The following is a 26597-nucleotide window of genomic DNA, read 5'->3' on the forward strand; positions in this document are numbered from 1 at the left end:
TTTTTTTTTTTTTTTAAGATTTTGAGTTTTGTTACACATTGGTCTCCCACTCTAGGATCATTTCCCACTCTTTAGGATCTCCCAAATAGATCCTACTCTAAGTGGTTGACAGTCGTAGCTGGGCACCATCTAGTTCTTCTGGTCTCATTGTCATATAGCCTGAGGATCGCATGGTGTACCAGTCCCTTGGACTAATTGTTTCCGTGTGTCTGGTTTTCTTCATTCTTCTTTCCTCTGGATGAGGAGAGACTCATTGTAACATCTAGAAGGCCACTTGCAAGCTTCATGATCCCAGTCGCTACCCACCAAAGTGGAACAATGTTTTTGTGTAGTGTGTTATGCCAATTGAGCTTGATGTTCCCTGTGACCATGGTCCTGAGCCCACAGGTCCAACTGCTTGCTCCCTCTGGGTAGCTAGCTGTGGCCAAGAAGTGACTACAACCTTATCCCTTGTCAGCTCTGCTATATACCTGGACATTCTTAGAGAACATACAAGTACACTTGGAGAAGCATTGTCTGTCAACCCTATACATGGTGATGGGTACACTCTCCCCTGCATAGACATAACTGATCATTCAGCCTGTCCACCCATCTGTTGACCCATAGATCAATGTTTGGCATCACTGACATTGCAGTACTGTATGTGCAAAGGGGTTCATCTTTATTGTCTGTACCTCCCATATACCTCTCTATGTCTTCCTTTTCCTCAGTGCCAACATGTTGATCACTGTTATTTGATACATTGCCTTTCCCTTCACCCAAATCAATACTTATCTCTACCTATCTAGCAATGTTCTCCCTCCTCCCCTCCCAACCCTGGTAACCAACAAAAGTTTCCTTTCATATATAAACATTTCCTTGATTTTTTACAATAACGGACTAATACAATATTTATCCTTCTGTGATTGACTTATTTCACTCAGCATAGTGTCCTTCAGATTCATCCACATTATGTGGTATCTTGCAGATTCTACATTATTTTTTAGGGTTGCATAGTGTTCCATTGTGTGTATGTACCATAATTTGGTTATCCCTTCTTCTGTTGATGGGCACCTAGGTTGTTTCCATCTTTTGGCTATTGTAAATAGTGCTGTGATGAATGTGGGTGGGCATATATCTGTTCTTGTTCTGGCTCTCACTTTCTAGTAATGGAATGGCTGGATCAAATGGTATTTCTAATTCCAACATTTTAAGAAATAGCCATAGTGCTTTCCACAATGATTGTATCATTTGACAGTCCCACCAGCTTTGTATGAGAGTCCCAAGTTCTTGACATCCTCACCAGCATTTGTTATTTTCTGTCTTGTTGAACTTCGCTACTAGTGCTGGGGCAAGATGGTAACTCGTTGCTGTTTTGATTTGCATCTCTCTAATGGCTAATGATTGTTAACATTTCTTAATGAATTTGTTGGAATATCCTCTCTGGTGAAATGTCTATTCATGTCTTCTGCCCATTTTTAAATTGGATTATTTTGTCTTTTTGTTGTTGAGGTGTTGGAGTTTCTATAAATTTTAGAGGTAAGTCCTTTGTCAGATATGCCATTGCTGAATATTATTTCCCAATCTTTAGGTTCTCTTTTGACGCTTTGTGAGAAGTCTTTGGAAGCACATAAAAATTTAATTTTTAACACAGCTCATTCATCTTGTTTATCTTTTGCTTTTGTGCATTTTGTGTTATACCTGATAGTCTGTGCCATATATTAGGTACCCTAAATTTGCCCCTAGTTTTTCCTTGAGGTACTTTATAGTTTTAGGTTTCACATTTAAGTCTTTATCTATCTGGGGTTAGTTATTGTGTATGATGAGAGGTTCAGATCTTGTTTCCTTTTCCTGCAAATGGATATCCAGTTTTGCCAGTGCTGTTTGTTAAACAGACAATCTCTTCCTTCCTCATTTACTGAATTTCAGCCCTTTGTCAGCAATCAGCTGATCATAGGTCGATAGATCTATTTCTGGGTTCTCAGTTTTATTCCAGTGATCTGTGTGTCTGTTGTTGTACCAATACCAGGCAGTTTTGACTACTGTGGCTGTATAGTACGTAGGTTTTGAGATCCAGAAGTATGATACTTTCTACTTTGTTCTTCTTCAGTAGTACTTTGCTTTCCAAGGTTTCTTTCCTTTCCATGTGAAATTAGTGATTGGTTTTTCTATATCCTTAAAGAATGTTGATGGGATCTGGATTGGGATTGCAATGAATGTATAGATTGCGTTGGGTAGAATTGACATTTTCACTATGTTCAATCTTCCTATTCACGAGCATGCTTTGTTCTTCAATTTATGTAGATCTCTTACGGTTTCTTGAAGTAGTCTTTGTAGTTTTCTTTCTACAGGTCTTTTGTATCCCTGGTAAGATTTATTCCCAAGTATTTAATTTTTTTGGTAGCTATTGTAAATGGAATTGAATTCCTTATTTCTTTTTCAGCCATCTCTTTGCTGATGTAGAGAATCCAGCTGATTTCTGGATGTTGATCTTGTATCCTGCCACGATGCTAAATCTCTCAGTTGTTCCAGTAGATATTTTACTGAGTCTCTTGGGTTTTCTAGATATAGGATCATATCATCAGCAAATGGGGATGGTTTCACTTCTTCCTTACCAATTTGGCTGCCTTTGATTTCCTTTTCTTGCCTTATAGTCCTGGCTAGGACTTCCAATACAGTGTTGAATAGAAGTGGTGATAGAGGGCATCCTTGTCTGGTTCCTGTTTGCAAGGGAAATGGTTTCAGTCTCTCTCCATTGAGAATAATGGTGGCTGTTGGTTTTGCATAGATGCCCTTTATCATGTCAAGGAATGCCCCTTCTATTCCTGTTTTTCTGAGAGTTTTGTCCAGGAATGGGTGTTGGATTTTACCAGGCACCTTTTCTGCATCAATTGATATGATGATGTGGTTCTTTTGCCTTTTTTTTTAAAAAAAGTTATGTGATGGATGATGTTGATTGTTTTTCTGATGTTGAACCATCCTTGCATACCTGATAGGAACTGCACTTCATCATAATATATTATTTTTCGGATGTGTTGTTGGAGTCTATTGACTAGAATTTTGTTGAAGATTTTTGCATCTATATTCATGAGGAATATTGGTCTATATTTTTCTTTTTAGTGTTGTCTTTGCCTAGTTTTGTTATCAAGGTTATGCTTACTTTATAAAATGAATTTGTGAGTATTCTATCTTTTCTGTGTACTGGAATAATTTGAGTAGAATTGGTGTCAGTTCTTCTCTGAACATTTTGTAGAATTCTGCAATGAAACCACCTGGGCTGAGACTTTTTTTTGTTGGTGGTAATTTTTTTCTTATGACATATTCAGTTTCTTCTTTTGTTATGGGTCTGTTCAACTTTTCCACCTCAGTATATGTTAGTTTAGGTAAGTAGTGTGTTTTTAGAAATCTGTCCTTTTCTTCTAGATTTTCAAATTTGTTGGAGTACAGTTCTTCATAGTACCCTGACATTATCTTTTTTAGTTCAATTGTTCTGTTGTGATGTTGTCCAATTCATTTCTTATTCGTGTTATTTATATTCTTTCTCTTTGTTAAATTTGCCAGTGGGTTGTCAATTTTATTAATCTTTTCAAAAAACCAACTTCTAGTCTTGTTATTTTTTTCTGTTCTATTTTCTGTTTCATTTATTTCTGTACAAGTCTTTATTATTTCCTTTCTCCGGTTGACTGTAGGCTTTTCTTGCTGTTCTTTTTCTAATTGTTGAAAATGTTGGTTTAAGGTGTTGATTTTGGCTCTTTCTTCTTTTTTGATGTGTGCATTTATTGCTATAAATTGGCCTCTGCTCACTCCTTTCACTGTGTCCCAAAGATTTTGGTATGTTGTGTTTTCATTCTCATTTGATTCACGGAATTTTTAAATTTCATTTCTTCTATTACCCAATTGTTCTTAAGGAGGGTGTTGTTCAGTTTCCATGTGTTTGCTCTTTTTCTGTTGATCTTTCTATTGTCGATTTCTAATTGTATGGCATTGTGATCTGCGAAGATGCTTTGCAGTATTTAAATGTTTTTAAATTTATTGAGGCCTGCTTTATGGCCTAACATAAGATCTGTCCTGGAGAATAGTCCATGTGCACTGGGAAAGAATGTATATTATGCTGTTGTTGGGTGAAGTATTCTGTAGATGTCTCTAAGGTCAAGTTGTTTAGTTCTTCTACGTCTTTGTTGAGTTTCTTTCCAGTTCTATCATTCATTGAAAGTGGTATATTAAACTTTCCTGCTATGACTGTAAAGTCATCTATATGTCTTTTCAATTTTGTTAAAGTCTGACTTATGTATTTTGGGGATCTTTTATTGAGTCCATAGATATTTATTATTGTTACATCTTTTTGTTTGAGTTTTCATTTGTTGTTGTTGTTGTTAGGTACCGTCGCATCATCTCTGACTCATAGTGACCCTATGTACAGCAGAATGAAACACTGCTCGCTACTGTGCCAGCCTTACAATCCCTACTATACCCGAGCCCATTGCTGCAGACACCATGTCAGTCGGTCTTGTTGAGGGTCTTACCTTCTTTCATTGACCCTCCACTTTACCAAGCATGACATCCTTCTCCAGAGAATTGTCCCTTCTGACAACATGACCAAAGTAGGTAAGACAAAGTCTGACCATTCTCACTTCCAGGAACATTCTAGCTGCAGTTCTTGCAGGAAAGATTTGTTAGTTCTTTTATCAGTCCATAGCACTTTGAGCATTCTTCACCAACACCACAACTCAAAAGCGTCGACTCTTCTATGATCTTTATACATTGTCCAGCTTTCACATGCATGTGAGGTGACTGAAAATACCATAGCTTAGTTAGGCTTTTCTCAGTCTTCAAGGAGACATCTTTGCTCTTCAGCACTTGAAAGAGGTCTTTTGCAACAGATTTGCCCAATGCAACATGTCTTTTGATGTCTTGACTGCTGCTTCCTTTGGCATTGATTGTAGAACCAAGCATTATGAACTCTTTGACAACTTCAGCCTTTTCTCCATCTATCTTGATGCTGCTTATTGGTCCCGTTGTGAAGATTTTTTTTTTCTTTATATTGAGGCATAATCCAAACTGTAGACTGTAGTCTTTAATTTTCATTAGTAAGTGCTCTAAGTAACCCTCACTTTGACCAAGCAAAGTTGTATCAGCTGCATATCTCAGGTTATTAATGAGCCTTCCCTCAATCCTGATGGCACATTCTTCTTCATATAGTCCAGCTTCTTGGATATTTGCTCAGCATACAGTTTGAACAAGTGTGGTGAAAAAATACAACCTGATGCACTCCTCTCCTGTTTTTAAACCATGTAGCATCCCCTAGTTATGTTTGAATGACAGCCTCCTGCTCTATGTACATGTTCCACATGAGTACAATTAAGTGTTCTGAAATCCCCATTCTTCTTAATGTTATCCATAATTTGCTAGATCCACATAATTGCATGTCTTTGCATAGTCAATAAAGCATCAATAAACATCTTTCTGGTATTCTTTGCTTTGAGCCAGAATCCATCTGACATTAGCTATGATTTCCCTCACACCACATCCCCTTCTGAATCTACCTTGCATTTCTGGAAGTTCTCTGTCTATATACTGCTGCAACCGTTCTTGAATTATCTTCAGTAAGATATTACTTGCATGTGATATCAGTGATATCTTTCAATAATTTCTACATTCTATAGGATCACCTTTCTTTGAATGGGTACCAATATGGATCTCTTCCAGTCAGTTGGCCAGGTAGCTGTCTTCCAAATCTCTTGACATAGCCAAGTGAGTGCTTCCAGGGAGACATCTGTTTGTTCAAACATCTCAATGGGTATTCCATCAATTCCCAGAACCTTGTTTTTTGCCAATTCCTTCAGTGGAACTTCAACTTCTTACTTCAGGACCATTGGTTCTTGACCATATACCAGCTCCTGACATGGATGAAGATTGACCAGTTCTTTTTGGTATAGTGACTCTGTGTATTCCTTCCATCTTCTTTTGATGTTTCCCGCATCATTCAACATATTGCCCATGGCAGCTTTCAATATTACACTTCAAGGCTTAAATTTTTTCCTCAGTTCTTTCAGCTTGAGAAATGCTGAGTGTGTGTTCTTCCCTTCTGGTTTTCCAACGCCAGGTCTTTGCACATTTCATTATAATAATTGACTTTGTCCTCTCGAGCTACTCTTTGAAATTTTCTGTTCAGCTGTTTTATCCTGTCGATTCTTCCATCCACTTTAGCTATTCTCTTTTTAATGGCAAGTTTCAGGGTGTCTTCTGGCATCCACTTTGGTCTTTTCTACCTTTCCTGTCTTTTTAATGACCTCTTGCTGTCTTCATGCATGATATTCTTGATGTCATCCCACAATTCCTCTCATTTTCAATCATTGGTATTCCATGCATCAAATCTATTCTTTAGATGATCTCTAAATTCAGCAGGGATATATTCAAGGTCCTATTTTGGCTCTTATAGATTTGTTTTAATTGTCTTCAGTTTCAGCTTGAACTTGCATATGAGCAGTTGATGGTCTGTTCCACAGTCAGTTCTTGGCCTTGTTTTGGCTGAAGATTTTGTGCTGCTCCATTGCCTCTTGCCACAGATATGGTCAATCTAATTCCTGTGTACTCCTCTGGCAAAGTCCACGTGTATAGCTGCCATTTGTAGTGTTAAAAAAAGGTATTTGCAGTGACTAAATCGCTGGACTTGCAAAATTCTATCATGCAATCTCCAGCAAAATTTCTATCACCAAAGCCATATTTTCAAGCTAATAGTAATTCTTCTTTGTTCCCAACTTTTGCATTCCATTCACCAGTGATAATTAACACATCTTGATTGCATGTTCGGTCAATTTCAGACTGCAGAAGTTGGTAAAAATCTTCAATTTCTTCATCTTTGGCTTTGGTGTTTGGTGCATAAATTTGAATAATCGTAGTATTAACTGGTCTTCCTTGTAGACCTATGGATATTATCCTATCAGTGACAGCATGGTAGTTCTGAAAAGACCTTCAAACAGTCTTTGTGATGATGAGTGCTACACCATTCTTCATTTTGTCATTCCCAGCATAGTTGATCATATGATCATTTGATTTAGAATGGCCAAAACCAGTCAATTTTAGCTCACTAATGCCTGGATATCCATCTTCATGTGTTTCATTTCATTTTTGACAACTTCCAATTTTCCTAGATTCATACTTCATACATTTCATGTTCAGATTATTAATAGATGTTTGCAGCTGTTTCTTCTCATCTTGAGACTGCCACATCAGCAAATGGGGGTCCTTAAAGCTTTATTCTGTGCACATTATTAATGTTGGCTCTACTCTGAGGAGGCAGCTCTTCTCCAGTCATATTTTGAGTGCCTTCAGACCTGAGGGGCTCATCTTCAAGAACTGTGAACACAGTATTTCACTGCTATTCATAAGGTTTTCAGTAGCCAGTTCTTTGAGAAGTAGATGGCCTTCTCCTTCTTCCAAATGTGTTTTAGTCTAGAGGCTCCCCTGAAACCTCTCCACCATGGGTAACCCTGCTGGCATTGAAAACACTAGTCGCAAAGTCTCCAGCCTCACAGCAACACTCAAGTCATCACAATAGAACAAAGTGACAGACAAGTTTGTCTCCCCTAATTGTTCTACATTGCTCTGCTCATGTCCTGGTCTCCCCCACCTCCCCACTCACTTACCCAGCCTGGCTTACTGCGGCATACACCTGGGACGGCTTTATGTATGTAAACACCCTCCTTCCACTGGTCCCAGCCCTGGGTTACTAATGCCTGCACCTGTGTGCGGCTCCTCGCACACAAACAGCTGCCTTCCACTGGTCCCATTGGTGGCTTAATCATTATATCGTTGTTCCTTTAATCATTATATAATGTCCTTTAATCATTATGTAATCTCCTTCCTTGTCTCTTATGGCGGTTTTTGTTTTAAAGTCAATTTTGTCAGAAATTATCATTGCCACTCTTGCTCTTTTTTGGTTGCCATTTGCTTGATATCTCTTTTTCTAATGTTTGATTTATAGTCTATTTTTGTCTTTCTTTCTAAGGTGTGTCTCTTGTAGAGAACATATTGATGGGTTATTTATTTATTTATTTTTTAAATCCAGTCTGCTATCATTTTGTTATGTGTTTTTTCATGGTGTTCCTGGTTTGTTTGTTCCATATAATTTTCTGTGCTGAGCTCATTTTGTTTGAGAATCGTGTTATCATTTCCTTCATTGCTGTTGTTTTAGTATTTGCTAAATATTTGTGTTTGTCCTCTTTTTTATTGTGATGTGAAGATTTATCATTTTTCTTTGAGGTTACCCTGTGATTTATAATTTTCTCCCCTAGTTTAGAATAGTCCACTCTGTCCTGCAACTCTCTTGACTTCCTCACCATTTAGAAGTTCCTTACCTGGACTATTTTTCCCTCTTTTTGGTTTGTAGTTGTCCTTATTTGCCAGTTGATATCTCTGGTTTTCTGTTTACAATCTTATAAGCTTATTTTATTTTGGATACTTCCATAACTGGGTAGATTTCTGGGTTATATTATCATGTGTATTAATGGTTGGTTATTATTTGTTATTATTGTTCTACATCCACAGGACTACCTTTAGTATCTCTTTTAAGATTGGTCTAGTTTAAAAAAAATCCCATAATTTCTGTTTATCTAGAAATCTCCTAATTTCACCATCATATTTGAAGGACAATTTTGCTGGGTATATAATTCCTAGTTGGAAATTTTTCTGTTTTAGAGTTTTATGTGTACCTTCCCATTGCCTTCTCACCTGTGTGCTTTCTGCTGAGATATCAGAGATTATTCTTATTGGTTGTCCTTTGTAAGTAACTTTTCATTTTTCTCATGCTGCTTTTAGAATTCTTTCTTTGTCTTTAGTTTTTGTGAGTTTGATGATGATATGTCCTGATGATTTTCTTTTGGGATCTATCCTGTTTGGGGTTTTTTGGACTTCCTGAATGGATATATTCTCATCTTTCATCATACCAAAAAAGTTCTCTTCCACGAAATCTTGGAAAATTTTCTCTGTGGTTTTATTTTTCTCTTCCTGTTCTGGAATTCTGATTATACATAGGTTATTCCTTTCGATGGTATTGGACATGAATCTTAGGCTTTCTTCATTTTGTTTTGATCTTTTTTCCGATTGATCCCTTTCCAAAGAAGTATTCAGGTATTTGTTTTCAATCTCATTAATTCTTTCTTTTATTGATTCAATTCTACTCCTTTACCCTTTCAATGTGTTATCTATTTTTGAAAATTTTGTATTAATCTTCTGGATTTCTATCTACAGATTTTGTATCATTTCTAATTTTCATTTATTTTATCTTTTTGTTCTTGTACTTTCTTCCAAAATTGTTCTAGGGTTTTCTGTATTTTCCTTAATTTTGCCAGTTTTCCTTGATCTGTCTCTAAATCTGTTGAAGGTACCTAAATATAAATCTTTTGAATTTCATACCAGGGAGTTCTAATGCTGCTTCTTCCTCAGGGATGTTTTCTGGGTTTGTATCCTGGTCCTTTGTTTCCCTTGCTTTGTCTTGCTTCTTTTTGTGGACTGTGATGGTCTATTGTCTCTGAGACATTTTGACTTTGTTGTATTTATATTTAACTGGTGATTGTATGTTGGAGTGATTTGCCCAAAATTTCCATTTTCTTTTTTTTTTTTTGGATATATCTGAGTAAGCAGAGTACTTTGCTCCTATGTTCGCTAGTTGCCATCACTTATATACTCACCACCTGTTTTCTGGTGGGTGTGATAGAGAATGAAAGTGGCTATGTAGATCTCTGTTAATGTTTGTGAAGAGCAGGTAAGATGTGAGTCAGGCTCTTATTGGTGGTCATGTATCATTAGCCAGTTGGTGCAGAAGGAAGTGGTGGCCCTCACTCAGTCAGTGGAGCTGCAGGAGATAAAGGTGTGGTTGGGTTGTTTGGGCACAGTTGCTCTCTCCCACTCAGACAAAAACAACAATTGAAAAACCAATAAAAAGTAAAAGCAGGAGGACAAAAAGCACACACTACATAAACCAGTAATAATCACCAAGAAGAGAAAAAAGAAAAGAGGAAAGGCAATAAATGAAAGAAAATAGTTAAAGAAATACTTTAAAAAGCCAAAAGAAATGTGAATAGAAAAAAGAAGGGAAAAACTTCCCAGTATCTAGGGAAGGGGGAATAAGAGAAAAGATTTAGAGTAGAAGAATAATGAAGGAAAAATGGGAATGAAGATATTTCATTGCTAAAGGGGCAAGGAGGCCTCAACTTCTGACCTCCTCTAACCCCACAGGAAGAAGACAGAATCACCATCAGTAGCCCAAGGGCTATTACTGCGAGGCCAGACATGCCACCTCCCTGTAGCTCTTTCACCAACCCTGACCCCAACCGTTGCTCCTGCAGCAACCCACCACCTCTCTGCTGGGTGTGATAATTCCTGCAGTGCCCACACAGAACTCAAAGATTGTAGGGTTTATTAAGGAAACACCAGGCTACAATTCCAGGAACAATGCTCAGCCTCTCTCAGCCCACCATCTCTCAGCCAATAGTCTCTCTCGTCTTTCTCCCAGCAGTGCATGTCTCTTGGTATCTCTCAGCAATGCATGTCTTTCAGTGTCTCTTTCTCAGCAGCACATGTCTCTCAGCAGCATGTCTTTCTCAGCCAGCAGTGAGAGAGACTCCTTCTGTCTCTAGGAGGGCTCCTTTTGAGCCTGGCAGAGTGGCTAAACTAACCAATCATAACATCAGAATTCTAAACACCTGAGAGAGAGCAAACTTCCCAGAACATTGCTTTGTACCACTCTCAACAGAAATACCCCAGGTGGATACTTCTAACAATCAGGAGCTCCTCAGTTACTAATGACAAATTCCATCATGGAGTTTACAAAGACTTATGGCTAGAAAAGCCATACCAGGTAATATACTACACCACAATCATTTTTGTAGGTCTATTTTTGTCTCATTAATATAGCAAATATACTTTCTTGTTTCATTGTCTTCTGAACACAGGGAGAAAGCTTCTCTGCTATCTTTATCACTTTTAGTTAAATTATATTTTTTAATTTTGTCTTTCTCTCCAGCTATGTTGTAAACTTCTTGAATGTGGAAATTGATTTTTGCTCTTAGTATCCATGGGAACTAATGCAATAATAAGCACCTACTAGTCATTTGAGGAGCTCTGGTGATATAGTGGTTAAGGTATTTGTCTATTAATCTAGAGGTCAGTGGTTTGAATCTACACGCTGCTCCATGGAAGAAAGATGAGGCAGTGTGGTTCCATAAAGGTTTACAGTCTTGGAAACCCAGTGGAGGTCGCTATGAGTCAGAATTGACTCAGTGGCAGTGAATTTGTTATGTACTAGCTATTTAAAGAGTTCTGGTGATGCAGTGGTTAAAAGAATTTGACTGATAACCAAAAGATCAATGATTGGAACCCACCTGCTACTCTCCAGGTGAAAGATGAGCACTCTGTTTCAGTAAAGATATACAAGCCTGGAAACCAAATGGGGTGTTTCTATTCTGTTTCACAGGTTTGCTATGAATCAGAATTGACTCCATGGTAGTGGGTTTTGGGTTTTAGTAGCTATTCAGTTAATATGTGTGAGTATAAATGAACAGGGAGCTCTGGTAGCATAGTGCCTAAGGCACTTGACTGCTAACCAGAAGGCTGGTAGTGCATACCCACCAGCCACTCCTCGGAAGGAAGATGGGGCAATCTACTTTCGTAGTGATACTGCCTCAGGAACCCAAGGAGGGGTCGCTATGAGTCGGGTCCAACTTGACGGCACATAACAACAACAACAACATAAATCAACATATTTTAAAATATCATCTTGCCTTTTTAGAAAATATCAGTCACATTATCATTGGAGCTACTTTTTTTGGTCATTTTTATGTATTTTTAATCACTAGAGATTTTTATGTTCATGAAACTTTTCAGAGTATTGGGAACAATTGCAATAGTAAAACCTTATTGCCCAAGACTCTCAAGTAACAATGGTTAAGTGAAAATTTCAAAAGGAGAATATTTTTGATGTGAAGTCTAATTTATATTTTCCAGGTTGGTGATAGTTTTCTCTGTTAACATGGTGCTGATTTGGATACTATGTAGGATAAAGACCTATTGTTCTGTGTGAACATCTGGTCCAAATACCATTCTCTTAATCCTAAATCTTTTCAAGTCATGTATAACTAAACTGTAGTATTGTACCGTTATCGGACATAGGACTTTCTTTTTTTTTTTTTCACTTTACTTTTGCATTATAATTTCATTAGTTACTTAAAAAAAAAAGATCACATGACCTAAGTTCTTAGCACAGTATTCAAGAACACAACTTTAAAGACAAAAAAGGAAATAAAATTCTACAAATATTTCTTCCTCCTCCTCAGTAGGACATAACATTATCTTTTTTTTCTCCTTTATACCTTATATTTTAAAATACATTAAAGTTACATCTGAAGGGTTTGCAAGAACAGAAAAGCAAGTATTACTTAATGTCTGATTTAAAAGGAGCTCTGATGGCATAGTGGGTAGGGCATTTGGCTGCTAACCAGAAGTTTGGCTGTTCAAACCCACCAGCTGCTTCGCAGGGGGAAGATGAATCCTTACTTCTGTAAGGATTTATAGCCTTGGAAACCCAGTGGGGATCGGTATGAGTCAGAATTGACTCAATGGCAGTGTTTTTTTGTTGTTGTGGGGGGGGCAGTTCTGATTTAAATGAAGAGTACTGAGTCTATTAACTGTAATTCACATGTGGTCTTTAGTAATAGATAAGAAAGTATGTCATGAACTTGATTCAGCTTTATGTTTAAATTTTTTAACATGATTTGGGTTCATATGCTCATGAGTTAATTTTTAACATGAATGTGATTTTGACATATAAATATTGTCCTGTTATGTATTAAAATCGGTGTGCAAAAGAACAGTACAGAAAATAGAATAGTCTTTGTTCAGCTGTTTCAGAACTGGGTTAATGGAAAAATCATCTTAAAGGTTTAATTTCATAGGAAACACATTTGTATTAGTGTGCAGCTGAGGTCCTCTAGTGTCACAACTGAAAATAGCAACAGCGTTTAAAAATTTGTGAAGTGTGTGTTAGTGTGTGTGTGTGACAGAGAGAGAGAGAACTAAAGAGAACAAGGACAAAAGAACTTTCTTTAAAGTTTACATGTAGAGCCAAATGAGTTCAGAAAACTAGCTCCTTATGTTTTACTTGTTAAAAAAAATCCCAAAAATACTTTTTATTTTTAAAGGACAAGATATAGGGTGTACTCTCCCTTTTGTATGTATTTATCAATATTATTTTAAATGTTAAAAACTTAAGAAACCTTACTGTTAAAATTACTGATAGGCTTCAAGTGAAATTTATTTTAAAGTTTGGAATTTCACCCTTTATACAATTGGTTTATTTTTTGAGATGTTTATGAGAGCTAATTCAATTCTCTTTGTTCTAAACTGTTCCTCTCTCACACATACCCTACATGCTCAAGACTGACTGATCTGGCACTTTAATATGGGGAAACTATTTGCTAAATAAGCATAATTTTCATATCAATTTAAATAGAATTCTTTTTAAATAGTAATCATTATTTTTTTCACGTAAACCATTGGAAATACTAGATTATTGCTTTATTTAAAAGTATGACTGACAACTAAGACTGCCACACATTTGAGGGAAAAAATTAGTTTGAGAGAAAAAAATGCCAAGTAGAAAAAAACAACAACAAAGACAATACAGCAATAAAAACCATAGTGCCTAAGGCACTTGACTGCTAACCAGAAGGCTGGTGGTTCAAACCCACCAGCCACTCCTCCGAAGGAAGATGGGGCAATCTATTTCCATAGTGATACTGCCTTGGAAACCCAAGGAGGGTTCGCTCTGAGTCAGGTCTGATTCGAAGGCACATAACAACACCACCACTGAGGAAATGAAGATAATGCTAATTTGTTTTCTCCAGTAAGCCAATTCTAATAACTGTCCTCTTAGAGACTCAAAAGAATAATTTATCCATCACCTAAGAACAGGATCTAAAAGGACAGAAGAGAACAAAAGAACTCCTGGAAATTAAATAATGGAATAGAATGGATAGGGCTAAAGACAATGCTCATAAGAAGTAAAAAATAATCTAATGAATAATAGATCCAATTTAAATTCTCAACTAAGAATTCCATATACAAGATATGTTGGCGAGGAGGAAATAGTCAAGAGATAATAGAAATCAACTTATCTTAGTGTTAATGGAACATGTGAATCTTCAGAGTAAAAAGAACCCCTAATGGTGACTACCACGATTCGTCTGTGAGTTTATTTACTGTGGTGGCTTGAATGTTGATATGATGCTGGAAGCTATGCCACTGGGATCGCCAATATCAGCACAGTCACCCATGATACATAGGTTTCAGTGGAGCTTGCAGACTAAGACAGACTAGGAAGAAAGTTCTGATTTTCTTCTTCTGAAAATTAGCTGATGAAAACCATATGTATCACAACAGAATATTGTCTGATACAGACTGGAAGATGATTTCCCTAAGTTGGAAGACCCTCAGAATACACAGTGGCCACACAATGGGTGTAAAGATCGTATAGAATTAGGCAACATTGGGTTTTGCTGTACATGGGATGGCCATTATTTGGAGTTGACTTAATGACAACAGTAAACATCACTGTTAACTAGCACAAATGTGTAAAGAAGGTCCACAGCTAGACTTACTGAGCTGAAGTTTTAGAAATTTAAATATCCAGTATAAAAGAATCCTGAAAGCTTTCAGAGAGGAATAACAGGGAATCTGCAACAAAATCAGAATCAGATTGATATTTGACTTTCCACCATTAAAACAGAACACTAAAGAACAACTGAGTAATTCTTTGCAATTTGAGGAACAAGGCATCTTATGGCAGACCGTGCTTTAGACTGTTCCCTAGTCATGCTTCCTGTATAAAAATTTTTCTGAAAGAAGTAGTCCAGCTAAATAAAAGAGAAATGCAAAAAATATAATATGATACATAAGAAATGGTGGTAACTGGTAATAATCTTCACAAAGAAAATTATAATTACTACTTGTAGTATCCATTAAATCCTAATGACAGACATTCTCTCTTGAGAGCTGAGGGTTTAGTTGTTTCTATTTCTCTCTCTGCTTAGTTCTTTGCAGTGAATATTCAGTAATCATAGTACAGCAAAGTGACAATGACTGTTTATCTTAAAGTAATAGCCAAAGGCCTTACAATGATCTAAATGATTTTACATGCTATAGCTCTTTTCTCACTTTCTGACTTAACTCCTACCACTTTTCCACATTGCTCACTCTACTGCATGTGTAGTGGCCTCCTTGAACTTTCTTGAACTACTGAGCATTCTCCCAGCTCAGAACTTGCTTTGTGGCCTCTGTCTGATCCATTTCACAGATAATTGCATGCTTATCTCGCTTAGGGTTTCTTGTCAAATGTTATCTGCTTAGTGAGGCCTTCCCTGATAGCTATGTATATTTTTCAGTCCACTGCCCCAAAGTCTCTGTTCTTTTTTCTACTTATTTTTCCTTTTTCGAACTAAATCACTATGTCAAATTATCTTTTTTTTGTTTAACCTTCAAGAAAGGAATACAGCTTTCTTTGATTTTATTATAAAATTTGATAATGTAGGAGTAATGTACAAATGAATATCAGAAGTTGGCATAGGAAAATGGGAACATTGTAAATGTATGTTTATTATATCATCTTACAAAATGAAGAGTTAATTATATTAAATAAATGTCTAACCACCAGAAAAATTAAACTTTTAAGGGTGTTTATCTGTGGGAAGAGAAGCTCTGGTAGCGTAGTGCCTAAGACATTGGACTGCTAACCAGAAGGCTGGAGGTTCAAACCCACCAGCTACTCCTGGGAAGGAAGGTTGGGCAATCTACTTCCATAGTGATACTGCCTCAGAAGCCCAAGGAGGGGTCGCTATGAGTCGAAATCGAATCGAGTTTTTTTTTTTTAAATCTATGGGAAGTTAGACACTAGGGTAAAGAAGAAAAGGAGATTTTAATTTTTCATCTCTGGTTTTGAGTTAGGGAAGAAGTTATATATATTGAAGGTATTCTATTATTTGATTTGACTCACTATTTTTTCTAATTTAGGTTTATGGAGCTATAATTTATATACACTGAATTTAAATTTACTCTTTTTAGTGTAGCATTCTATGAGCTTGACAAATAGTTATGTAATCTTAACTGAAATCAAGAGTAGAACAGTTCTGCCACTCCTCAGAATTTCCCTGTACTCCTTTGTAATCAAATCCTCCCTCAAGCCCATAGCAATCACTGATGTGTTTTTCCATGCTTTTACTTTTAACCTCTGTCTTTAATTTAGTGTAGGTTTCTTATAGACCAAATATAGCTGAGTTTTAATTCTTATCCAGTCCTACAATCCTTATATTTTAATGGATAAGTTTAGACCATTTACATTTAATATAGTTAAATATAGTTTATTATAGATATATTTGTATTAAAATTAATTTATTGCATTTGGTTTTTGTTCTTGTTTTTCATTTCATTCTGCCTGCTTTTGGATTCTTTGTAGTTTCATGATTCCATTTTATTTCTACTATTGGCTTGCTATTTATACCTCTTTTAAACACTGTTAACAGCAATTAATTTAATTTTTAAAATATGTATTTTTAAAAAAAATTAAAATTATGGATCAAAAAGAAATCCATATCAAAACATTAATATGGGTGGGTTTTAGCAGGCTGTGTTTGAATGAGTCTCTCTTATTATTCCTAATTTCTTACAGGAATGATTTCTGATTTAAAAAAAAAGAAAAGAAAGAGGAGAGGAGAGATATACAGATAGTAATGGAGACAGACAAAGTTCCTGGACATTTGTGTGGAAATGGCTTAAAGAGGATAAGATATGAATTAAAGATAATTAATGTTGATAATTTATGTTGATAAAACATAAATTACTGTTTGTTGTGTTTTGGATTGATACTGAAGCAAGTTCATATCTGTGCACTCTAGAATATATTGTAGCTCTTTCTCAGGGGTTTAAATATTTTGTCTTGAGCAGAATTGATGATTTTCATTGACTTATTTCTATCATATATATTCAAAACTTGTAGGTTAATTATACCCTTGTGTAAGTAATGCTCACACATAGTCTTAAGTGGTGAGTAATGCAGGTCTTTGGATGATTCAGATGGTTTGTGCTCATCTGCTAACCTAAAGATGGGCAATTCAAACCCAGCCAGTGGCACTGTGACAGAAAGACCTGCGATCTGCTTCCATAAAGATTATTCCCAAGAAAACAATATGGAGTAATTTTACTTTGTAACACTGGGTTACCACAAATCAGAATCAGCTCTATGGCAACTGGTTTTTGTTGTTGTTATTGGTTGGTTGTTTGCATAAATAATTGTTGTTGTTGTTGTTTGCTGTCAAGTCGGCCCGACTCATAGTGACCCCTCCTTGGGTTTCCAAGGCAGTATCACTACAGAAGTAGGATGCATACCACTAAAATTAAAGTCCCTTCTCAGAAAGAATAAATACAGCTATTAGAGTAGCCTTTAAGAAACTAAGATCTTTGTAAGATCAATTCTATTGTACTAACAATTTCCAAAGTAATGTACAAGTAGATATTTTTTAAGAAGTATAGATTCTATTTTCTACATCAACATAAGAGCAATAATAATATAACAATTAATTTTATCACCTCTCATTTTATTCCTTAAAACAGGCTCCATATGTGCTTTATTACTGATCTGTGACTTTTTGTTTTCTTTACAGCTATTCAAAGGTTTTGTGCATAGCATTTGAGGTACTTCAGGGCTTGCAGTATATGAACAAACATGGTATAGTACACCGTGCACTGTCTCCTCATAATATTCTTTTAGACCCAAAGGTTTGTGTCAAGTAAGATAATACATTAATGCTTGTTTATTATTTGTGGTTGGATGCTACTGAAATCAGGCCTACTCAGAGGGACCAGACAATGAGAATGTGTTTTAAGGATCTTCGTAATGAAAAGACTATGTGAAAGTGATATCCTTGTGGTTGTTAAAAAAAAAAAAAAAATAAGAATCTTAAATTATATAATTCATACATCTTTCCCATGGAGTTTTTTTATTTTTCTTCCAATACTCATTTTCTAATTTTTTTTTCTTTCTCTCAAATTGTTTTTTTTATTGTTTTTTAAAAGGTGTGCCTTGTGGCTTCCCAAGCCCCTCTCTTTGAGTTTACTTTTGTTTTATATAAACTTTTCAGAATATTTATATAGAATGTTATTCTTATAAACTTAACTGTATTATGTTTTCTCTTTTTTATTCTTCTTCCCTCTTTTCTTTCCCATTTATCTTTATATACCAGCTGTTAATACCTACCTTTTATATTGGAGTGCTGCCTCTTTATTTGGAAATCTTATGGAAGATTAATAAGAAACTATGCATCAATAACAACAACAACATATAACCCTTTTGTGTAATTTTTGTGTAATTTCAAGAATAATCATAGTTTCATTTCTTTTGATAAGTAATAAAAAGATTTTGAAAATTTCTTGGAAACTTTTTTCTATTTCAGTAAGATTATCTCTTTTCTCTGATTATGTTCCAGTCTTTTAACACAAATGTGTGGTATTAAAAATCACAAAAGAGAAAATGATTCTTATTAATTTCATATTTATGACAATGGCATATCATTGCCATAACCAATCTAAATTGTTTTAAAATATCATCATTTTCTAATTCTGGAAAATAAAATAGTTGGGAAGAAAAGAAACAAACCTAAACTTAAAATTAACTTAATTTTTTTAAGCTATAACCATGTAAAAGTAGGAAAGTTTAAAAAACTATAAAATTTATATTAAACAGTAGTAAAAATTGTTGGAAATCCAGAAGATTCACCAATTTCTTGATGATTTTGAACCAGTCTTTTCAAGTTAAGAACTCCTGTGTCAGGATTAAATTATTACATTAGGAATGAACTTGTAACTTCCTGGAAAAAAAAATTATTTTGTGGAAATGGAAATTACTAGAAAACATTCTAACCAAGGATTCAAGAAAAATGAGAACATTTTCAATTTATCTTAAAGCCTTGGATAATATAAACAGCCAAAATTTTTAAGAAAATGTAATTTGTTATTTTGAGATATACTCATATACACACTATAGATACATATACATACATACATCCATGCATATGGAGCCCTGGTGACATAGCATGAGTTAAGTGCTCATTTGTTTAATGACAGGTCAGAGGTTTGAATCAACCCATGGCTCTGGAAGAGAAAAGACCTGAGATCTCCCCTTTAAATATTACAGCCTAGGAAACCCAATGGAACAGTTCAACTCTATCCTATAGACAGAGTCTCTGTGAGTCAGAATCAATTCAACAGCACACAACTATCTATCTACCTATACACAGTATATTAAACATTGGCAGATAGCTTGTGATAAAATTATGGTAAGTTAAAATATAATTCTTAATGTTTATATAATTGTGTTCTTATAAAATATATAATGATAATTTTTGTTCCTAGTAATGTTAATATTTTATATAGATATAGATATATAATAACATAATGTATAATACTGCTTTTTCTCCTTTTATTGTAGGGGCATATTAAATTGGCTAAATTTGGACTTTATCACATGACAGCTCATGGTGATGATGTTGATTTCCCAATAGGGTAAGCATATGGTTTCTTTATTCTGAGTTCTGTATTTAACTTTGTAATTTTTAATAGAGTATATATTTTTGTTGCTCTTTGATTTTAAAAAGACAGCTTTTCTTTAATACATCATAATTGCCAGTTTATTTTTTTTTGAAAGAGTAGCAATGAGTTTTTTTCCAGCATCGTAGAGATCTCTGATACTGATACTTCATTGAATTGGCAGATAGACTAATAAAGTATTTATTATCTTCATTTTATAGCGCTTACTAATTAATTGTATTTTATTCAGAGTTAGATATGTTTAAAGTAAGAAACTTCATCATTTCTCATAAAATAACAGTGTGCATCAAGAGACAGAAAAATCACTCTGATGTATTTTCTAGTCTAAGTTTTTAAGATTAATTTCCTGTGTTAAGACCTAATAATATATTGACTCAAGTTGAGTTATAGTAGGTATCAGAGGTAATGGCATAAATTCTGTACCTGCAAATCTATATATAAATTTGGAGGAGTTCATTTGATTACTTCTGATAAGGAATTCCAGATGTATATTGGTTTCCAAGAAAAGAACAGAAATTTTTCATCTTGTATCCAAATGGGTGTCTTTGAGATGGATTTCTGTGTTACATTTATTGGGTGTTGGTTTTTTAAATGTTTAAATAATATAGTTCTCTGTGTGTGTGTGTGTGTGTGTTTCATTTTTACATAACTGTGATGCATTCTCATTATAAAAATAGTACAAAGAATGCCTGTGTTCCTTTCATTCAGATTCTCCTTTTCACTACATTTGTTTATCTCTTTCTCTTTTTTTTCTGTGACTGTGTTTATATATGTGTATAAAACATATTTTTTCGATCTTATAAGAGTAATAGGTGTACATGACCACACTTTACCCCTACATGCTTTTATTTTCATTTATAAAATAGAAAATTCTCTTACATAACTAGAGTACAATGATCAAAACCAGGAAATTAATATTGACACAATATTAAAATATTTTCCATTGTTCTGTGGTTCTTTTTATCAGTATTCATTGCTCTTTGGGTTTGCTAAAGTCATTTCTATCATACCATTACTGAGAATTGTGCCATGGCATAATGGAGTTTTCTTTTTTTTTTTAATCAGAACTTGGTTTATAAACTTAATAAGATATAAACAAACCAAAAACACTACATAAAAAAGCCTTATTTATATTTACCTTTTTATCTTTATAACTTAGATTGTAGGTTTCTTAGATAAGGTAATCTATTAAAATAAATCTTTTATTCATTCCTTCATTTATTCATTCAAAATACATTTTATTGAACATGTTATTATCTAGGTGATGGATATACAAAATGAGTAAGATAGGTTCCCATCCTTAAGAAACTTACTGTATAATGAGAAATTTTTATTTTTATGAACTATTTAATAAGGTACATCAATTTATTATCTTACAGTTTCCTGTGTCAAATATTTGTAGTCATAAGCAAGAAATTAATTCTTCTCACAGACATAAAGCAATGTTTTGTAAGGATAGTTTACATTTTCTATTTGTTTAAAATTCCTTTTTGAAAGTAATAAATTCATAGTAAAACTCAAGCATCTTCATCATTTATACCAATTATATGTGGTAATTGCCTTTTGAAGCAACTACTGCTGCTTCCTTTTGTCTAAATCGATTTGTTTTTGAGACAATTCAAAAACATAATGTGAAAAAAAATTACATATACTTAACAGAATTAGTAAAGAATTATTTTGTTTTCAATTTCTACTTCAAATGCTTTAGGTTCTAGTATTGAATAGAAGGAGGTGGCTTTTCTTAAAGCACATCAAGCAATCTGAAGAAGTACACTTAAATTCAAAATGCTTAGATAGCGTTGGTCTTGTTTTACCTTTTAGTCTAGCTTACTTTGAAGTCTTAGATCCAAGAGTCTTAACAGAGAGTATCAAAGAGCAAAATGTGAAACATTACCCAGGAAAAATAAAGTGATCAAACAGCTAAGGCATGAAAGAAAATATTTATACCAGAAGAAGCTTGCAGTTGATTCAGAAGTCAAATATTAAGGAACAACAAAGTAAAATGCTAACATCTGTTTCAAAATATTCCAAAGAGTTAGAAATTGGACATTCATTTCAGCTGGCCAGTAGCTTAATACCTTGTTAAAACATCAGACAGATGCTGAAAACTCCCTTATATTTATTTACCTCACCAGTCATACTCACAGAAAGTTCTAGTGATTGTCTTTGAGTGTTAAAATACAAGAAGAGAGCATTGTTGAAAAAAGATTATCTACATTAAAGAACAGTCCTAGGGATTGTTATTTTTATTTGTTTCTGTCCTTGATTAAAAGGGAAACTAGAAATTTGGAGCAGGACCACTCTGTGCTTCTAGAGATCACGACCAGAATTTTTGATAAAATAATTTACCTATAATGTTGCTTGAGTTTTCACTACAATGCTGTCACTTTTAGTTTAGATGTGCTGGAAATGCATATTAAAATTGAACACTTTGCTTTGTGGATATATCATGGTGATGATAAAGATATTTTCAATGTTGAATTTGTACCACATTTTCCATTTTTATAAAGCACCTTTATGCATTTACTATTATTCATAACTGTTTTGTGAGGTATTCATTATTAATTCCTGTTTTACAGGTAAAAAATGCAAATCACATATATAATATGTAGTAGGGCTAGAATTAGAACACAAGTATTAAAACATCAAGTCCAGTGCTTTTTCTACTAGATTCCAGCTATATCCAGAGATTTCACACATTCATTAAAAACAAGAGCATTATGCTCTTCTTAGGCTGAAATGACATAATAAAAATTTGTTTTTGAGAGAAATATATGAGTAAGTTAAAAGAGCATATTGATATCATCATGATTATTTCATTAAAATGACAAAGGAATAAAAATTAACTCTTTTGTATGACTTTAAACTTACATTTCCTGACTTCATTGACTTGTACTTTACATGTAAATCAGAAGCACTGGCAGTCATAGTTAAGGGCATGGCTTCAGAGAAAAGAGAGGAAGAGAAGTAGAATTATTATTTGACTGCCTACTTTTTGTAGATGTTGCATTGAAAAAAAAAAAAAAAAACCCTGCTGTTGTTGAGTTGATTCTCACTCAGCAAACCACATTGGGTTTCTGAAGAGGTTAATCTTTATGGAAGTAGATTGCCCAGTCTTGCTTCCATGGAGTGGCTGGTGGGTTTGAACCACCAACCTTTTGGTTAGCAGTCAGATGCCTTAGGCACTGTGCTACCAGAGCTCCTTAGATGCTATATATAGGTAAGTATAACAACAACAGCAACATATTTTGATTACAGTCATTGTTAGAGGATGGCATAAGGATTGTCTCCTAATTATTAAATTATTTTGTATCACTGAAAAAAATAAATGAGAAAAGCATATGTCTATATATAATAAGTAGAGCAGAATTCCACTCATTTTTTTTCAATTTTCTTCAAAAGTTGTTTTATTTTGTTTTTCATTTGTTTCATTTCTAAGCAGTAGGATTCAAGTTTAGCAGTTACCAATATGCCTGATTCTTACGTACTACCTGCTTCTTAAATTGTCTATGTTGTTATGTGCTGTCGAGTCAGACCCGACTCATAGCCACCCCTTCTTGGGTTGCCGAGGCAGTATCACTACAGAAGTAGATTGCCCAACCTTCCATCCGAGGAGTGGCTGGTGGGTTTGAACTGCCAGCCTTCTGCTTAGCAGTCAAGTGCCTTAAGCACTGTGCTACCAGAGCTCCCTAAATTGTCTATGTTGTTGTTGTTATTTGCCGTCGAGTCGGCCCCGACTCATAGCGACCCCTCCTTGGGTTTCCGAGGCAGTTATCACTACAGAAGTAGGATTGCCCAACCTTCCTTTGGAGGAGTGGCTGGTGGGTTTGAACTGCCAACCTCCTGGTTAGAAGTCAAGTGCCTTAGGCACTATTGTTGTTGTTGTTTGCCGTCGAGTCGGGCCCCGACTCATAGCGACCCCTCCTTGGGTTTCCGAGGCAGTATCACTACGGAAGTAGGATTGCCCAACCTTCCTTCTGAGGAGTGGCTGGTGGGTTTGAACCACCAGCCATCTGTTAGCAGGCAAGTGTCTTAGCCACTATGCTACCAGAGCTCCCTTAGCCACTATAGGCAGGTTTAAAACCAAAAAAAAAAAAAAAAAAAAACCACTGCCATCAAATTGGTTTCCACTCATAATGACTCCCCCATTAGGTTTCCAAGATGGCAAATTTTTATGGTAGATCTTGCCCCATCTTCCTTCTGTGGAGCAGTTGGTGGGTTTGAACAGGCAATCTTCTGGTTAGCGAGTCAAACACCTCAGGCAAGGCACTGTGTCATCAGAAATCTGTAAGACAGGTCTAACAGGCATTTTTTTTATAGAGGATTATTTTTTTAAAACAAAATTATAGTGAACATACCTTACATTTACGTCACATTAGTAGTTGGTGAGGAGTTATAAAAATGAATAACCAATGTCCTGGAGGTGATTTTCTACTGTTTTTCAGACAGGAGGCTAAATGTTTATATATTATACAGTATATAAAACATATAAAATATATCATGTATAGTATATTACATAAAATGTAGAACATGTAAAATGAGTGTCTTATACTCATTAGAGACCCACATGAAGAATACAGATAAAATACTATAAGAATTCACAGAGAGAAGGGAATATTTCTCTCTCAGCAGGTGGACTAAGATATGATGAGATTATTCATATAATGAATTTATCAGAAAATTAAAGTTTGGAATTCATCACATTTTATAGAATAGTCTTAATAAATATTCTCTTTTATTATTAAATAAAACTGTTTATACATATGAATTTAGGATATAGCAGATATTAGAAGAGTTTTTGTCTGGTTGGAAAATTTTTTCTATAATAGCATGCTTCTCGTTAACATTTACTATTGAATAACCCTATGGGAGATAATGCAAATATTTATCTTCAATGAAACACACTAGAATTAACCTATATCATGTTTCCATAAGACCTCTAACCTAAATATAGTAAAGTACTGAGAGAAGAGGAAGTTAAAAAAAAAAAAAAAAAAACTTAGTTGACCTAATTAGGAGAGAATGGGATTATATATAATAATACGTAGTAATAGAAAAATACCCAGAGAATCAGAGAATATTTGGTGAATCTATTTAGACTATTTTGCTTAACTTTATGCAAATTTGAGAACTAAGATAAAATAGATGATATGGGAGAAAATTATAAATTGCCAAAGCTGACTCCTAATGAGAACTTTTATATCTAAATAGGCCAATAATAGAAGTGTAGAAAAAGTTGCTTTGCCTCAGAAAAGTGTCTTTGTTGTTGTTGTTATGTGCCATTGAGTCAGGCCTGACTCATAGCAACCCCTCCTTGGGTTTCTGAGTCAGTATCACTACGGAAGTAGATTGCCCAACCTTCCTTCCAAGGAGTGGCTGGTGGGTTTGAACCACCAGCCTTCTGGTTAGCAGTCAAGTGCCTTAGGCACTAAGTTAGAATGATATAAATTTCAGGATACATTTTTAATAGAATGCTTCTAATTTCTGTTTTAATAAGCCATTATAACTTTAATCTTAAAACCTGCTAGAGATTCCACATAAAAAGCCTAAATACAGATGTCACTTATAATAGTAATGTAAAACATCATAAATAGAATATTTTTAAACCAAAACCAGAAGCACATTAAGAGATACTATCCTGTATAGTTTATTCTAGCAATGTATTGGGAGTTTAAGAAATCTATTAATACAATTTAACAAAGTAACATATCAAAAGTGAAAAATCATTTAATCATCTCTGGAGACACTGAAAATCATTTGATAAATCATTTGATAATATCCTTGATTGAAAATTTTAATATAAAGACTAGGTTAATACTTTATTAACATCTATCTATATTGCCCTGTCATTATAGAGAGAAAAATCTCAACCCAAAAGTTTATAGGTTTAAAGCAAGCGTATTTATTAGTACTATTGTTTAACAATATGTTCTTTTTCAGTGCACATCAAACCTTCTCCAGAATAGACCATATATTAGGCCACAAAGCAAGCCTCAGTAATTTAGAAAGATCAAAATACTGCAAAGCATCTTCTCAGATCATTAAAACAAAAAAACCCACTGCCATCGAGTTGATCCTGACTCAAAGCGACCACCATTGAGTTTCAAAGGCAATAATCTGTATGGAAGTAAATTGCTCCATCTTCCTTCCACAGAACAGGTGATAGGTTTGAACTACCAACCTTCTGATTAGCAATCAAATACTTTAGGCACTGTGCCACCGGATCACAGTGCTATAAAATTATAAATCAATAGGAAGATCAAAGAATAAAAAGCAAACATGTGGAAACTGAGTAATACCCTGCTTAAAACTACTGAGTAATAGAAGATATGAAATTAAATAATTCTTTGAATTGAATGAGAGTGAAAATACACCATACCAAAATCTTTGGGACACAGCAAAAGTAGTACTAGAGGCCAATTTATATCAATAAATGCAAACATCAAAAGGGAAGAAAGAGCCAAAATCGGCACCTTAACTCAACGTGTTCACACTTAGAAAAAGAGCAGCAACATAAGCCTATAGTTATATAAGAAAACAAGTAACAAAGATTAGAGCAGAAATATAAATGACACAGAGAACAGAAAAACAGTAGAAAGAATCAATAAGACTGGAAGCTGGTCTTTTGAAAAGATTAATAAAATTGATAAGCCAATGGCAAATTTAACAGGGGAAAGAAAGTTGTTGTTGTTGTTATGTGCCGTTGAGTCGGACCTGACTCAGCTATCCTTCCTTGGGTTTCCGAGGCAGTATCACTACGGAAGTAGATGGCCCCATCTTCTTCTGAGGAGTGGCTGGTGGGTTTGAACCACTAGCTTTCTGGTTAGCAGTCAAGTGTCTTAGGCACTATGCTACCAGAGCTCCTAGGAAAAGGAGAAGATGCAAATAACATGAATATGAAGTGAAATTAGCGATGTTGCAACAGAAATAACTGAAATAAAAAGGATAATATTAAGATTTTATGAAAA

At 34.8% G+C, this 26597-nt stretch overlaps 1 protein-coding gene across 1 annotated transcript in view; it reads left to right on the top strand.

Moving 5' to 3' along the window:
* TBCK (TBC1 domain containing kinase) overlaps window positions 1-26597 on the top strand; it is a 411838-nt gene that overhangs the window by 79122 nt on the left and 306119 nt on the right. Inside the window, exons 3-4 of the mRNA XM_007948290.2 lie at window positions 17688-17802; window positions 19511-19584. Of these exons, the coding sequence (XP_007946481.1) occupies window positions 17688-17802; window positions 19511-19584 (189 nt within the window). The remainder of the gene's footprint in view (window positions 1-17687; window positions 17803-19510; window positions 19585-26597) is intronic.

The sequence above is a fragment of the Orycteropus afer genome, unplaced genomic scaffold (genome assembly GCF_000298275.1).
Source record: "Orycteropus afer afer isolate SDZICR_OR568_19922 unplaced genomic scaffold, OryAfe1.0 scaffold00211, whole genome shotgun sequence".
Taxonomy (NCBI): Eukaryota; Metazoa; Chordata; class Mammalia; order Tubulidentata; family Orycteropodidae; genus Orycteropus; species Orycteropus afer.